General features: G+C 37.3%; 1 protein-coding gene across 1 annotated transcript in view; it reads right to left on the bottom strand.

The window, feature by feature from the left end:
- Positions 1-234: 234 nt before the first annotated feature.
- The window catches only part of ARAP2 (ArfGAP with RhoGAP domain, ankyrin repeat and PH domain 2), a 124,408-nt gene continuing 107,287 nt past the window's right edge, over positions 235-17,355 (bottom strand). The window contains exons 29-33 of the mRNA XM_069014304.1: positions 14,138-14,220; positions 12,730-12,765; positions 12,159-12,222; positions 7,479-7,610; positions 235-3,503 (exon numbers count right to left, since the gene is read on the bottom strand). Of these exons, the coding sequence (XP_068870405.1) occupies positions 3,153-3,503; positions 7,479-7,610; positions 12,159-12,222; positions 12,730-12,765; positions 14,138-14,220 (666 nt within the window). The 3' untranslated portion in view covers positions 235-3,152. The remainder of the gene's footprint in view (positions 3,504-7,478; positions 7,611-12,158; positions 12,223-12,729; positions 12,766-14,137; positions 14,221-17,355) is intronic.

Raw genomic sequence — 17,355 nt, 5'->3', positions numbered from 1 at the left:
TATTACTCTTAGTCTTCTCACTGTTATAGGCCCATACATAAAATATTGGTCTCCCATTTAACTTCATTTTGCAGATGAGAAAGTAAGCTCTTACCAGGTTATTCAATAACTTTCATATGGGCACACAGAATTTTTTTTTTTAACATTCTTACTGATTTTTTTTCCTGAAAAAATCCATCACCAGATTCATCATTCTGAGAAATAGCATTTATTCAAATAATTACAATTCTCTGAAAATTACACTTTACTAGTCCTCAACATGGCACAGGAACAACAAAAGATCAGCAGCCATTAAGACATTGCAACAAACCACATTTATTCTGCAGGTCTTAGATCACTCTGAAACGTGTAGTGCAACAATAATGTGTCAGATGATCAGTCCAAAACTTTGATACCTATTTAAAATAATTAATTGCAAATTTAATTTCTACTTCCCCAAATAAGTGTTACTTGTGCTAACACTGTCACCATTCAGTGTGCCTCTGTAAACATGCACATAAATGTATGCACATATATGTGTCTTTGTGTATGTATACATACAACCCCAAATTTAAACACATTTTATTAAACATCTTCTTGATTTTTATGGCCTGTTAGCAGCAGTTATACAGATAATTTATCTGTGATATGGTTTTGAAATAGAGCAAGTGTTTCTGTAGTCCTTAGAACCAATAAAAATACACAAAGCATTTTCTTCATGGATATTCACTTCAATGCACAAAACCCCTTCCACTGCTCCATTTATTCCATTAGTGTAGTGGCTTAAATGATGCATGAGGCTTTCAGCAGTGAAGTGAATATCATTTTTAAGGACCCAATAAAAAGATAAACAATATAGGAACCATAACTCAATACTGAGAAATATCTGCAAATAAAAATACAACTGCAAATAGTACATTCAGGTCCAGCCCGACAGAAGATAGTAATTTCTCCTACTGGCGTTAGGCCCCAATTCAAATCAGCATTTAAGAATGTGTTAACATTAAGCACCAGCTTTGATCAATGCAATTTCAGTTCAGGCTGATATGCTTTCTTGAGACAGGGCCTCAGTGATTAGAAAAGGCTCAATTAAAAAGTGAAGGTAGCAAAATAGTCAATAGTGCACTGGGAAAACTAACATCTACAGACTTTTTTCAGTTTTAACAACTGCTCAAATAAGGTAAGTGCAAAGTCTAAAAGTCGACTTGCTTTGTCAGTGCTACATTCCAGAGTAATAAATACAACTATAAAGTATTTGAGTTTGATCTCATTTCCTCTGTACTTCCTAGCAGAGTTGCCAGATACATTATTTGAGTCACTTGCCTAATTTCTTCAATCAAACAAATTATTTTTCCAATTAAGCTGCTCAATGCAATCAAGAATAGAAGTAAATGATGTGAGAATGTTACAGCACCTGTGACTACCAAAAATAGAAGAGGGAATAAGTGAGCATACTGCTTCTGTGCTTCCTCTCTTCTACCTCAGGAGATCTGGCCAGTTCCAATCAAACACTAAAGGCATCAGTAAGTTCTTAAAAGGCTGGTGAAAATCTGTGACAGTGTTGGCTAGTCAAACCACAAAAGGGACAGCAGCAAAAACAAGCAGATGCTCTTATTAGTGCCTCCCTTGAAGCAAAGGTGCCATGTGAGCTCATTAGTGCTCTCGTCTGTTGGTCCTGCTGCTCAACCAGACAGCATCTACAACACCTGGAAACAGCCTCAGCACAGCAGTGCCTTTTGTCCATCCAGCTGTTATGGAAAAAAGTAAAAATGGATATGCCATGAGGCAAGAAGGCAGCAATTCCAAGGCATAAGTGATATGATCTAAAAAACAAATTAAAATAATTTCATTCCTTGAATAGTTTTGGTTTTTGTTTTTTTTTAAGAGCAATGCTGATTTTTAAATTTAAGGGAACGCTGGGCCTAAAAATCAAAATAGCTGTACTGTTCTACATCACATCTTCAGGAACATCATATCTTCAGGAACTGCTACCTACATACTAAGAAGGCAGGAAGTGAGGCTGTTCTGCAACACTGGGATCTTCCCCCACAGACAGAAGAGCAGTGCTACAGTTGTAGCACAAGCATTTCCTAGTCCCTGCAAACAGAATACAATTCATCTCTGTCCTCATGGTAAAGAGAGGGGTAAATCTCTTCCCCCATTTAGGATTTGGCACTTCTTAATTGAGTGTGTTGGTACCATTCTGATTTGTTTGTGTGGGGACCATTTTCTCTTAAAGGAATTAATTTCTCATTTAAATACTAAATACTCAGGGCAGGTCAGCAACTTTGTTAGCACCAAGCAAGTTCTATGCAAACAGCAACAGAAAAGCCTGCCTTTGTCACCCTGAGCTAACTAAGGCCTGTTTAGAAAACAGCCCAGTGAGCACAGAGATGATGCTGTTCCTCCAATTCACGTACCCTTTAAAATTAGATGTTGCTTTGAAGACTTCTTCTGTCCTCCTCAACAGTCTCATTACTTAGATGTCATAATCAGATGTACACCATAGAGACACAGTTTCAAGATACAAGAATTAATACATTGTCTCACCTACTACATTTCTCTCCCTTCTGATTCTTTCACATGATGCCTTGTCAGTGGACAATTTTATGGAAGCAAATACTAATTTTCTCCTTAAATAAAAACAAACAAACAAACAAACAAAAAACCCAACCAAAATAAATTTCAAACCAGATGTTACTAATTTTTACAGTGTTAGACAATTAAAAATATTGCAGGCCAATAGTATGAATTTCAGAGTATAACTTGTCTTTCAAAGATATCTCTCTAATATTTACAAGGTAGTACAGAGTAAAAACAGAGCAAAAGGTTTTGACAGTTCTTAGAATCCCTATATCAAACAAAATCTGAAACAAACAACAACAACAAAAATTGACAGAACCCTGTTGTCTTTTCAATGCACAGAAAGCCTTCCAAACTTCAGGAGTTTTACATAATCAGTTCTCCCAGCTCAGTCTTAAATTATAACATGGGGCATACACATACACAAAATCAGTAGCTGCATATAAACAAATCTATTTCCTCTGCACTGTACAAACTACACACATCAAAACAGACTACTTTTGAACAGAAAACACACACACAAGAATATATATATATATGTACATAACACAAGAATATATATGTAAATATTACACTTCAGGCTCAGGAAATCAGCTTGAGGTTTCATTAAGTGCTCTGTTCTTCTGCAGCACTGTATTTAGTTCCTGAATCACATTTGATGGCAATTTGCTATCCAATTCCAAAGTAGTTTTGTTTGGTTTGTTTTTATTTTTCTTCAGTGTCTTATGTGGTTTTTGGTGTAGTTCAGTCATCCCTGAGCTTGCATCATCCTCAGAAATCAAGTTTCGATGTGTTCTTGCATGATTTCGCACTTTCTCCTCCTTTCTTTCCAAACATTGTGCCACAATAGATGCTTTTTCTTTCAAGTTTTTTCTTTCTTCCAGAAGTTCATTATCATGATGTTCACCAAATCTTGATTTTCCAGTTTGTAGTTCTATATTCTTATCAAACAAGCAAAGAGAAATAAGTTCATTAACACCACATTAAATAATAATTACATTGCAATTTTTGGTCATTAGTTTCACTTAAGTTCTAAAGAAAAAAAATTAATTTTACTCAAGAGCTGAGACAGCAAAGTCAGTTTTAAATTACCACAATTGTGCTATTATCATTTAGCAAGCATTTTTAGTGAGGAATTTCTCAATTAGTGATACTCCTGAAATTTACATAAATCATGCACCATGACAATGAAGACAGTTTTTTTCATAGAATCACAATTTGATTTTTCATTCAACCACAGTAGACTAAATTTTAATGTTTTACAAAAGATCCATATACTCTTAAAGACTCAGAACTGTTTGATGGAATGAATGCAACTGTGTATAATGCAATTTTGATAATGTAATGACTGAGCAACATGAATATACGAAAGATAATTTAATCACAAACATTTTTAGAAACTGATAAATTATAAAGACTGGCTGGTTTTTCAAATTGCATATTGGTGGGCTGTTTTCAACTTCTTAAGCTGTAAAAAATAAAAGGTAAATCAGATGCTGCATCTAAATTTGCATTATTGTATTCTGGCTGCTCAGTTTGGTGTGGCAGTAGCGAGAACATTCCTTTTGTGGAAAAGTCCGGTAGTTCTAAAAGAAAAGTAGGTCCTGGAATTCTTCTTTCATGTGTGGCATCTTTTTTGACTACCAGAAGGTAGAGAAAACCAAGGGAACTTTGTTTATTTTGTATTTCCTCCGTGGAACTTGTTCAGTTTGACTGCATTTTTTATGGAGTTATTTATCCACAACATATAGGCAACTTGTTCCTTGGAATCTTAATACCTCCTATATGTTAACACAAACATGAGAAACTACTCAAACACTAGGAAGGAGATAGTTTAGATACATAGAATTATAGAATAGTTTGGGCCTTCTTGTAGGCCTTTCTTGTACAACCTATTGTAAGTATGGTATTCGGCCTTGCTTGAAAGAAAAGGTTTTTCCTCATTCCTCAGTCTTCTCATATTTTGAAATAACATCAAATACTTCCTGCAGATACACAGCAATGTATTTTTATTCCAATTAAATAATTCTATATGAGAAATATGCATATTTTAAATAGCCACATATACAACAAATGGTATAGAAATAACCAAAATATTTTGGTTCTATTTATTATTAGGATTCTTAGTTTTTGAGTCTTTCAAACCTTTGGTATTATACATTTATCTTGTTAACACAAAATAAAATTGCTTCCAGTAATGGGAAAAAATCAGACATTCAATATAGCCATTTTAGAAAAAAATATTAATATTAAACTCAGTTTCTGGGTATCTTTGACCTTTAGTGGTTTGGAGGTTTTTTCCCCCCACTCATCTTCCTCTCATGAAGACATCACTTTTTTCACTGTTTGAAAAACTTACAGTCTCTTTTCCTGCCTGTATAAATTGATCCCATTTCTACTACAAGTTTACACATTGATCTGTAAACAGACATCCATTTCCCATAAACCAGCATGTTTCAGAAAATGCTTGTTCTGTTATTACTTTCTAATGCTTTAAAATGGAGATATTATTGCATGTTGGAGTACTCAAATTCATGGAAAGACTGAAGGTGTGGTCTCCCAATGGTAGATCTTTTTTTTAACTGACTCCACTGGGGTATAGTATTTCTTCTTAATAAACCGTGTCATATATAGACTTTCTACCACTATTTTACTGCTCATTCCAGTTTTAGCTTTCCATGTAAAGAAAGCATTAGTTTTTATTTTTCATTATGTGTTTTTGTGTTAACCTTCCTAAAGTATGCAAACACCTTTTGCATAAAAATTCCCTAGATCTAGTCATGGCATAAATAATGAAGACTGTGGATTTCTGCTTTTAAGTTTAAACTCAGACTTCCTCAAAGGTGCAGTGTACAAAACTTTAGTCCTCCCTAATGAAGCAAATTATCCACAAAAAAAAGAAATAAAATAATACATACGGTACTATAAGGAATTAAGGATTTTTTATCATGAAGCTCAAAATCCAATAAAACCTTTATCCTAGAATGTCTGAATTTGTAGCCATCTCAAAGCATGTGCTAGAGGTTTCAAATGTACTTGCATGTAGGAACCCAGACTGCCAAGAATATTTCTCTGCCTGTTTTTAAGGGTTTTTACCCCCCTGGGCACCACTGGTATAGCTTTAAACCTTGGAAAAAATTACCAAGTCAGACAACAGCTAGAAAATACAGTGGTGTGAATTAGGTGATAGACTATATAAGATTGTCACGGGGTGAAAATTTTAGAGGTTTTAGGCTTCTCTTTATAGTATATAGATAAGAGTATAAAATACCAACATGGAGGATTGTTGGTAAACAATCTTCTCCTTCTCCTACCACTCCATATTCTGCAGTAAAAGTGGTTTGGAATGATTGGATAGAAAATTCCGCATTTCCTAGTCGTGTTACTGAATAATTGGTAAGAAAGTAAAAATAATGTATGTTTTTAGTAACTATTGGTTAAAATGTCTTTAAAAGGCTGTGTAAATCTCGATAATCACTCTCACTCCTACTTTTCCTCCTTCCATGCTGTACCTGGGTCACGCTAGTGGCTCAGTTTCTCTGATAAGACTTAATAAACAACTATCTAGAAGCATTGAAACTACAGAAGACGTCTCGTTTTATCTTTTAAGCGCCTTGCAAGGACTTTCAGCAAATTCTCTCCCATCAGGAGAGACTCGATTTATGGCATGTTAAAGTATCACTTGCATAAGGAACAGGTAAGAGACACACCTAAGCGTTATGAAGTTTTTTGACTGGCAGGACCTATGATTTACTTTCATCAAAGAAGTTTGAAAACATAAGCATCAGAAAGAACTTATAAAAAAATTGCAAAAATACTTTTTGAGAGAAGGTTAAAAAGACTAAATTAAACAAAATATGAAAGTTTGTAAACAAATTACAAAATACTTATATTCACATGGTATTATACTCTTGTAGTTAGGCAGAGCAGAAATTCTTTCTGGAAGAAAGTGCAACACAAGATGGAGTTGTGTTTTACATAATGCACTATGCCTGCCTTGTGCTTTTAGTTTACCATGGAAACAAGCCAACGTTACCACTCTGTACCTGAACCATCATCTCTGTGAGTGGTGATAGCACATCCCATATTAACTACCTCCCTTCAAAATGTTCTAACGTGCAAGAAATAATACTGCTGCAGTCAAAGGACCAAGCTGTTGTTGCAACAGTTATTCACTGCTGCAGTCAGGCTAGTTACCACTACTATTCTCAAGTAGAACATTACCTCCACTGCTTCATCTCAGCTGGAAGTAAGGCATGTAAGCTCATCCCACAGGCATTAGTATCTCTATGTGGATACCAGAAAGTAATCTCAAGCTAATATAAGGTTCAGATATATCACTAGTGCACATAATGTAGTAACAAAGCTCAGTCTATTCAAAGAGTTGTAACTAAAGCCTCTTACTCTTCTTTGAGACTAATTATAGTACAACTTGTATGTATCAAAGTTAGTTCCATCTAAGCTTTTCCATTATATTCACAGAGTAGATAACTATAACAGCGCAGTTATTTTAGACAGAAGAAAAGATACTGTAAGATATGCATGAAGGATAGTTTTCAAGGATCTTATTAAAAAAACCCGTCATAAAGTGCACTGTAATGATGTGCACAATATTTCCAGCTAAAAGTCTTACTTACTCCTAATGAACAATCTCTACTGAAAAAAAAACCATCACAAATAGAAGTCCATTATGATTTACTGAACAGCCAGAGAGGTTACACAAGTTGAGACTACAATAGCTTTTTTATATTAATTGTCCTAAATGTTCCTTTAATGACAAAATATTAGAAGAGACATTGATAATAAGAGCATCTACATTTTATATTTATCCAGCTCTAGGGAGTTCATCATTATTGGAATACTTAATATTATAACATGTGGTTAGAAGTTCTGCATCAAGATTAAACCCCACTTACTTCTGTATTCCCTCTGATTTTACAAGTGTTCTTCTCCTGATGAATGGGAATTAGTGGTAAGCCTCGGATCTTTGGACTTTTAGTTATGGACTGTTTTCTTGCTTTTCCAGCAGGTGGCCATGTATCTGCATGCTAAAGAACAAAATTATTCCTTATTTTCAGTGTGGAATTTCATAAATACACAACATTCTTTGGTATGTAAAACTCCCTTGGAAAAAGCTATATACTGCACCCCACCATGCCCTCCTGTTGTGGGAGAAAGGGGAAACTTTATGATGCCTTTAACTATATTAATATTTCATAAGTGCTGCACAATGTTGAGTGAACAGAACCAAAATCGTCTCTACATAATTGTCATGTATCAAACATCTTCCTTCCCTAATATTATTCTAATTATCTACAAAAAATAGACGATATCATCAAATGCAACATACATATTGACTTGTTTCACAATTTCAAAATTCCACAGAAGTATGCTTTCAGAAGTCTCAAAAAAAATTTCTGAAATAAGATAAAAGTACCCCAATACACAAGTGTTTCAAAATGTGTTTCTTGCTGAGGTTCAAGACCAAAGTGCAGGGTCCTGCACTGGGACCACAACAAGCCCAGGCAGCGCTACAGGCTGGGGCAGACTGACTCAAATGTGGCCCAGTGGAAAAGTACCTGGCAGTGCTGGTCCACACCTGCTGAACATGAGCAAGAATGTGCCCAAGTGGCCAAGAAGGCCAAAGGCACCTGGCTTGTGTCAGCAATAGTGTGGCCAGCAGGACCAGGGCAGGGACTGTCCCCCTGTACCCAGCACTGATGAGGCCACATTTCAAGTTCTGGGCCCAGTTCTGGGCCTCTCGCTTCAAGAAAGACATTGAAGTGCTGGAGCATGTCCAGAGAAGGGCAAAGGGGCTTATGAGGCTTATGAGAAGCAGCTGAGGGATCAGGGGTTGTTTAGCCTGGAGAAAAGGAGGCTCAGAGGGGAACAGATTGGTCTGTACAATTGCCTGAGAGGAGGGTGTAGTCAGGTGGGGATGGGCTTCTTCTCCCAGGTAACAAATGACAGGATGAGAGGAAATAGTCTCAAACTGCACCAGGGGAAGTTTAGGTTGGATATTAGGAAGAGTTTCTTCGCAAAAAGTTTGATTAGACATTGGAATGTCACCAGTCACCATCCCTGAAGGTGTTTAAGAAAAGACTACATGTGGCATGCAGTGCCATGGTCTGGTTGACAAGGTGGTGTTAGGTCATAGGTTTAACTCAATGATCTGAAAGGTCCTTTCCAAACTAATTGATTCTGCGATTTTGTGAAAAATTATATTAATAATTTAGAGAAAATAATTGTTTAACCTATGATAACAACATGCATTATCCAAAATGCAATCTACAAACATGCAGATCTGGTTTCAATAGAAGTCTTTGCTTTAGCTCAACTGAAATAGGTCAGTCTTGGGCTGAAATGCGAAGTTTCACTCTGAGTGAAAAACAAGCCTGGGAAGAGAAGGGAAGTAAAAAACCATAAATTACTTACTGAATATTTCGAATCTGAGCACATGAGCTCACAGTCTTCAGGTAATGTTAATGGAAACCAGAAAGACAAATTTGAGGACAAGGTATTATAATACTATTTTACTGAAAAATCATCAACATGAGATTCTGTGAATCACAGAGGATGTCCAAGGCCTACAGCTAAATCAGCACAACTTTGCAGGAAACCGGCAAGCCAGGACTGCAAAACCATGAAGCAGTCTCTTCAAGACTGTATTTAAAAAAACAGATGTGGAGCTATGATCATATTTGCAGGTGGTCTGCAAGTAAAAACAGCATTACCATTATAAAGCCATGATGGCAGAATAAAAATTGGAAGTCCCAGTTCCAAATATAGAAAAAGTATTTTACAGACTCACATCCTGATGGAGTAAAAAATTCTCACACATGGTACTGATGAGGGTGACACAAAAGTCTGTGATAAGAGTTCTCTCCAGTGACCATTAAAAACATTTTCTTCAAATGAAATGAGAAGGTATTATCTAAAAGGGCAGCTCTTGCCAACCAAAATCAGTTTATTGTGGATCAAGACACAACAAACAAACGCAATCCAGAAAGCAATGGAGAAACTTTAATCAGCTTCTGAAGAAAACTGTCTGCCTTAATTCCCAGCAAGCCTAAGGAAACCATCCCTGTCAGTTAAGCAGACTGATTTCCCTTTTGTGCCTGTAACATTTCTTAAAATAGAACTCTGAGAAAGTATATCAGAAATACTAGCAACGTATTAGGCCACATAAAAAATGTATTTATTCATAGTTTTGACCTCTCTGTTCAACTGCACCTCATGGTGATGGACCTCATGCTGTAGTATAATGTGCCTCCAGCTGATCAAAGGCAAGGAAACTGAAAGAATACTATTGTGTCCATCTTCACACCAATTAATTACTTCCAACTGTATGCTATGCATGCTCTTAAGAGATTTAGTATAGAACTATTATAGAATTCAAGAATCAAGTTTCAGCCATGCTTTTCAGGATGGTTTTGCATAGATCTTGAAAGAAACATTGGTCCTACTTCAAACACTTAGTATTTACCAGCTTGGAATAGAAGATGAATAACCTCTGGGTTAACTTGATCACCTGTATCAAAAGTACTCTTGTCACTAGATTACAGCAGTACCTACACTTTGCTATTTATATACTTTGCACTACTTATACTACAGGAGCAAGCATTATCAGAAAACAGGATAAAAATAACAATAGTACTACTATCTGATTGATATTAATTACTAATAAAGCCTTACTCTGTTCAAGCACTGAGGAACACAGCAATATTGGTTTATGTCCCTCTTAATTGCACAAGATGGTTAAGTGTCAATGTCTTAATACTTCAAAACTGATTTTACAGTATTTTTCAATTTCCAATTTAAGTTATTCCACTGACAAAGAATACGTGCTGCGTAAAGTCTAACATGTTCAAATACAGCGACAACATATAAGGTAAAATACCAAGCTGACTACCCTAAAGATAGTCTCAACTTGAAAATTGTAACTAGAAATAACCTCAGTTGACATTTACAGTTTTCTGGTTTAGAAATGGGATAATACAGTAATAATTGTCTGCTGCTGTATGATACAAAACTTTTTAGAGATCTTTTAGAAAGTTTTATCAATATGAGGCATTGCATTCTTAAGGAGATTTTCTCTGTAACAAAGTAGTAGGTTGCAATAAGAACAAAACACTAAATCTACATCATTAGCACATCATTTTTCATGTAGTTTATAGACTGACAATTATACTGATGTACGGAATGACAGTAAAAAAAAATAATCAATAATTTCCACAAAAAACCAAGCAAAATCAAAAAACCCTTTCAATGTAGTACTGCTAATTCATTTCACTATTCATTCACTGGAATAAAGATTTAAAAATAATAGTATGAATTCATAGCAATTTATTTTTAATGCACATGAAATTTTTTTTCTTTCTCTGTTAGAAACAATTATCCTGGACATTGAGCAATGGCTCCCAGTTTTTTATCTATATTGTCAAAGTAACGTTCTACATCTGCCTGAGCAGAATTCTAACAGACTGTCCTTTACTGTGATTTTATGTCAAAAGGACTTCAACAGTTACCAAGCTTGCATGAGTTACTTCTAAGTTTCCTATATCAATAACCTCTGAGCCTATTTGCTGTGACACTGCTCATGTTACGCCCATGAGATGTATGCCAGATGTTTCCATAGAAACAACAATAGCTACTTCAGTTAGGGGAGCTGAATAAGATGAGAATTTGGAAGTCTTACTTTCAAGGCATGCATTATACTTCTAGCACTACTATCTATGAAAGTCAGATTCTGTTTCAGAAAGCCTCTACGAAGTCTGTGCTCAGCCCATGTTATGCAACAAATCTCCCAGGTAATCATAAATCTAGCAATGTTTATTCAGTGATATCCTGCAAAGCTCCTTGAACATCATGGGAAAGACAAGAAAAATCTGAGACAGATACAAAATCCTGTTAAAACCTTAAACTACGTTCCAGTCTCCTGTCAATCTGAATTCTTCCCATCTCGCTTACTTCCACTTCTCCTATGTAAACATTAAACTCCATTTCCAAGAATGTGTTATATGTCACTCAAACATATACCCTCCCTACAATCCCACAGCAAGCAGAAGAGTACTTAATTTAGGATAAAGCCTACCCAACACAATGAATTGTCAGTGTTAACTAAGCTAACATGGATACCAGAGAAATAAAGCCATATTGGCACAGCTCTTCAAGAGGGCTAGTTCATACCACTGTGCCTTTAAACATGCTGCCCTTCTTTCATGACTACTTTAGCAGCATCCAAACTAGTGAGCAGAGCAATAGCACTCAGGTGTTGTGGCACACAGACACCCCCTTTAGGTCAATGGCCAGAATTTCACCCAAAAAGCTGTCTGTGAAGGAAGTAATTGTCCGTCTTTAATCAGCTTCTCTACAACACAGCAGGGTGGGGTGGGAAGATGATGCCAAAATCTAATGTTCTTCTCACTTGCTCTCAAAACATTCATAGTCTTCATGGACTAAGACCCATCTTTTGGCATTTTTAGTGCATGAAGTATTCCAGAAACTTTGGCAATGAACCTTATATATAACGTATACACATTTAATGGGATTTTCATAATAGCAGAGTAAGTTACGTTTTTTGATTAGATTAGTACCTGTGCCATAAAAATGCTGATCATCCACTCCATCTGCACATCCTGTCCATCACAACATATATACCTGGAACCAATACATAATTAATATGAAAAACAGTTACAGTTAAACATATCAAAGAATAGTCTTCTAAACTACTTCAAATAGTGCTACATTCATTTACGCTGTCTATATTTATTATTAACACTCCCAGAAAAAACAGGCATATATAAATACTTCAAATTATCACTTTACCTACATTGAAGACAATGCCTGTGCCTCATTTCAAGCATGTGCATAGGATTAAAATCTATCATTTTAACGTTATGACTGTTTTTTGCTTTCTGGCCACAGAAGTAAGCCAGACACCTAAACCCAAAAGATGAACCAAACATATCAACTTTAAAAGTTTAAAACTTAAAAACACAAAAATTAAAACTTAAAAACATTAAAACTTAAAAACACAAAAATTAAATTCAACATGCAAGCAAAATAATCCCCATAAGTTTTCAAACAATCTCGTTTTGCAATTGAATATTTCAACAAATATTAGACAGTGAAGTTAAACCAAGCATGTGTTTCATGTTTACCTACCACTGGTGCTTTTCAGAAAATACTGCAAGTCCCCAGCTGAAAGAAAGACGATTTTCAAAAATTAGTTCCATAAACTCAAGATGGGGACATATTCCTCAAACCACAGAGATTAATTATGTTTATATAGTTCTTTTATCTGGAAAAAATAAAATTAAGTTGCAAAGTCTAAACGTGTACTGCAAATCCAGAATAAAGTTGTGGGTTTGAGGATAGATTTTGCTCATTTTCTCACAATTGATTCACAGGTAATGAACTTTCTGTTCTAGACAAAGGGTTATTGCAAAGCACTGCAGATGATGGCTGACTACTTGCCCCATTTTTACTGTGGCTGTGCCTTCTAAAAGGTGCTGGAAATAAAACTGCCTGGTAAAGAGTCCACTACAGTGTGGAAGTCATAGAGAGAAGAGAGCTATGCTTGTACTATAAACAAAAGGAATCACATGATTTAATAATTGCAAGGGAAACAAAATGGGAGTGGGTGCACAATGAAGCCTCTGAGATGAAACAGACAATTCTGGAGATCCAGAAGAGACTTGGTAAGCTCTACTTTTGAAAGTAGACTAAAAAGAAACCTCAACGTAAAAAAAACCCACCAAACTGCAAAGACTCATTTACATTATCTCTTTACTCCTATTTTGGACTAATCTCCTACTCATTCTGCACTTGAATTAAAAAACACACAAAAAGCCAACAACGTGTTTTTTTTAACATGGCTAAGCTTTGAAATTCACAGACCTTTTTGGGGTGTTTTGATTTGGCAACTGTAAAGGAAAAGATCAAGCAGATCTGTTTAAAGGCTACAGCCAACCTAGACTCCCTCTGGGAGAAGATCCTATGTGCATTGTCTCAGTATCTCAAAGCTTTGACTGAACAAGAACTGGAAACATCTGAGAAAAACAGGTGTCATTTTTTCACTGCTCTTTTCCTGAGAGATAGTCACTGATGTTTGTAAAGGGCACTGTAGTCTTCAGCTAGCAGAAACATCAAAATAACAAAGATCCTGAAAAAGGAAAATCCTCTGCTGAACAACAGGAACTGCCACTAAGGGCCATGAGTAGCTGCTTTTCTCTCTTTTTACTTGGTGCAAGAAAAGTGTGTGCACCAATGACAGGCAGGACATATACCACAAAACTAAGTGAGCTAGGAGCAAACACATTCACAAGAGATAATAAATGCACTTTAGATTACAGAAAGCCAATCAATAAAGTAATTTCCTAGCACAGATAGTTAACATGGAACATGAAAACAGATATAAGAACAGAACAAATAATATTACAGGGGATAATTTAATTCAGCATACTGCTATTGGCTTCTTGACTTTTCCTTTTTCCACAATGTTCTATGCTACCCTTTTTTGATGATACTACAGTACTTTTTACACAGTGTTTATTTTTTTTTCTATTCTTACTTTGTTGGTGGCTTCATTTTCTTTTTCACTCCAAGATAAAGCTTCAGAGAATTGACAGGCAACACTTTTTCAGGTTTGCTAGCCTGCAAATAAAGTAGATTCTAATTATTGTATCAGGAATGTGCCAAAGAGAAAATGCCACATAACTGACTTCACAGCTCAGTTTCTTTCATGGAGTGCACTCCTCTTTTCTAGCACACCATTAAATTATTTTGTCTCTTTCTTGGCCATTAACAAAGTGTACCAATCACTATTACTGGAAGCAGACTAATTAAGAACTTAAGGTTCACATGAAATCATAAAACTGTAACACAATTAGAATAATGAAGATGTGGGGCCATAGATGAACACAAACTCTTCAAGAGAGACAGGGAAGATAGGAAGTGGGATTGCCCTCTGTTAAAGAACCTCTTCTATGGAATGGTGAGAATTTTCTTCAGATCATAGCATGGTTTGGGTTAGAAGGGACTTTAAAGATTATTTAGTTCCAACCTCCCTGCCATGGACAGGAACAGCTTTTACTAGACCAGGTTGCTGAGAGCCCCATCCAACCTGGCCTTGAACTTGCAGGGATGGGGCATCCACAGCTTTTCTGGGCAACCTGTTCCAGTGCTTCAGTACCCTCAAAGAATTTTTTCCTAATATCCCATCTAAACCTACTCTCAGTTTGAAGGCATTCCCTGTTGTCCTGTTGCTACATGCTCTCCAGCTTTCTTGTCGGCTCCTTTCAGGTACTAGAAGGCCACAAACAAGTTTTCCCTAAGCCTTCTCTTTTCCAGGCTGAACAAATCCAGTTCTCTCAGTCTTCTTTTGTAGATGAGGTACTCCATCCCTCTAATCATCTTGGTGACCTCCTCTGGACTCGCTCCAGCAGGTCCATGTCCTTCCTGTGCTGGGACCCCAGAGCTGGATGCAGCACTGCAGGTGGGGTCTCACCAGAGCAGAGCAGAGGGGCAGAATCCCCTCCCTGGCCCTGCTGCCCACGGTGCTCTGGATGCAGCCCAGGACACGTTTGGCTTTCTGGGCTGTGAGTGCACATGGCTGGGTCATGTCCAGCCTCTCATCCACTAGAATCCCCAAGTCCTTCTTGGCTAGGCTTCTCTTGACCTGTTCATCCCCCAGCCTGTGTTGATATCATGAGTTGCCCCAACTGCGGTGCAGCACCCTTGAACTTGATCTTGTTAAACCTTCTGAGATTCCCATGGGCCCACTTGTAGGGCTTGTCCAGGCCCTTCTGGATGGCATTCTGTCCCCCAGGTGTGTCAACCACACTACTAAGCTTGGTGCCACCTGCAAATTCGCTGAAGGTGCACTCAATCCCTTTTTCTGTCATTAATAAATATAATTAGTAGCACTAGTCCCAGTAGGGACCTCTGAGGGACACCACTTGTCATTGATCTTCATCAGGACTCTGAGATGTTGACCACTACCCTCTGGATGTGACCGTTCAACCACTTTCTTATCCATCTAACAGTCCACTCATCAATTCCATCCCTCTCCAATTTAGAGAAAAGAATATTGTGGGGGACCATGTCAAAGGCTTTACAGAATTTCAGGTAAATGGCAGCTGCAACTCTTCCCTTGTCCACTGACATAGTCAATTCATCATAGAAGGCCACTAGGTTGGCCAGGCAAGACTTGCCCTTGGTGAAGCTGTGCTGACTGACTCGAACCCAAAATCCTTAGTTTAGCCAGTCCCTCATCCATTAGGCCACTGGGGCCGCTAAATCAGGATGAAAAAAAAGCAAATGAAGTCTTCAAACAACCCACAGAAGTCTCTGGATAACATATCCTGACTACTATGGGACAGGGAATGGGGAGGGCAGGACTTTGTTATTCCCGGTATCTTCAGAAAGGGCAGCCCATTGAGACAAGGAATGCACCTGGTTTCTGGAGGACACCAGTATTGGGACTTTAAGAGGAACCTATACAGAACAAAGAAATGGGACAACAGGAATCTCATGAAATTTAACAAGGATAAAAATATAACTCTTGCACAGGTGAAGGAAAAAAACCCTTCATTGACACAGACTGGGAGTCAGTTCTGCTGATAGGGACCTGAGCATGCTGGTAGGTGCCAAGCTGGGCATAAACCAGCAGTGCATCCTGACAGCAAAGCTGGTCTAGTTTTCCTGAGTTAGCAGAAGCACAATGAGTAGGTGGAGGAGAGTGATTCTCTTCCTTTCCTCATTACTTGTGTGACTGCATCTTTTGACTCCTTGAGAGAAAAAAGAGAATCAATAAACTGGAGAGGGTTCAGCAGGAGCCCACCAAGCCAGCTGGGGGCTGGAGCACTTGCCCTGTGAGGAGAAGCTGACCTAACAGCAGGCGCCCTGCACCTACGGGGAAGTTACCAAGCAGACTGAGTGAGGCACTCCATAATGTGAAAAGCCTCCATCTAAGGACAGACAAACTTCCCCCCATGAGGACAGTCAGGTATGGCAACAGGCTACGCAGAAAGGTTGTGCAATCTTCATCCTCAGGGCTTTTTGGGACTTAACTGATTAAAGCCGTGCACAACATGTCCCGACCTTGGCTGCTATCCCTGCTGTGCACAGGAAGTTGGACCAGAAATGTCCTGAGGTTCCTTCCTTGCTCCTTCTTGAACAAACTATCTTTAGGCAATCTACAACAGACATACACCCACACTGTGTATGAGGACTGAATGTGCCTGGAAGATGAAGTGTGGAAAGGAAACAATAAAGCTCTCATGCACACTACTACAGAGCAAAACTAATATTTAACACAATACAAAAGCATTCCTTTAGTACTTTTAGGTCAAGTGTTTTAGCTTTCAATTTGGAAAAAAATACACCAAAGAACTTAACAAATCTTGTAATTCCAGCACACAAAGCTACTCCCTAGTGTTTACTGTCTCTGGATTCTCAATTTCCCACATTGCAGCTTTCTATTTCTAACGCTCCAGAGTATGGAAAAAGAGACACATTTAAGAAAACTTAAAACAACAAAACACACAACAGTTTTATGGTTGGTACTCCTGTGTAATTTCCTGCTCAAAAGAAGGGTACTGTCAGGATGAAAAAATACCCCTGCAGAACATACTATTAAGTTAAACAACTGCATACTTCTTACTATAATGCACCTTGAGGGAGCCATTTGTCTGTCTGTGAGCTTATCTCTTAGCAACAGAACATTAAAGGGGTAAATTATTTCTGTCAATTAGTAAAGTATAGTAATTTAACATACAGTATTCATAG

This window comes from Aphelocoma coerulescens, chromosome 4 (assembly GCF_041296385.1).
Source record: "Aphelocoma coerulescens isolate FSJ_1873_10779 chromosome 4, UR_Acoe_1.0, whole genome shotgun sequence".
Classification (NCBI taxonomy): Eukaryota; Metazoa; Chordata; class Aves; order Passeriformes; family Corvidae; genus Aphelocoma; species Aphelocoma coerulescens.
This window is presented reverse-complemented; position numbering and strand designations above follow the sequence as displayed.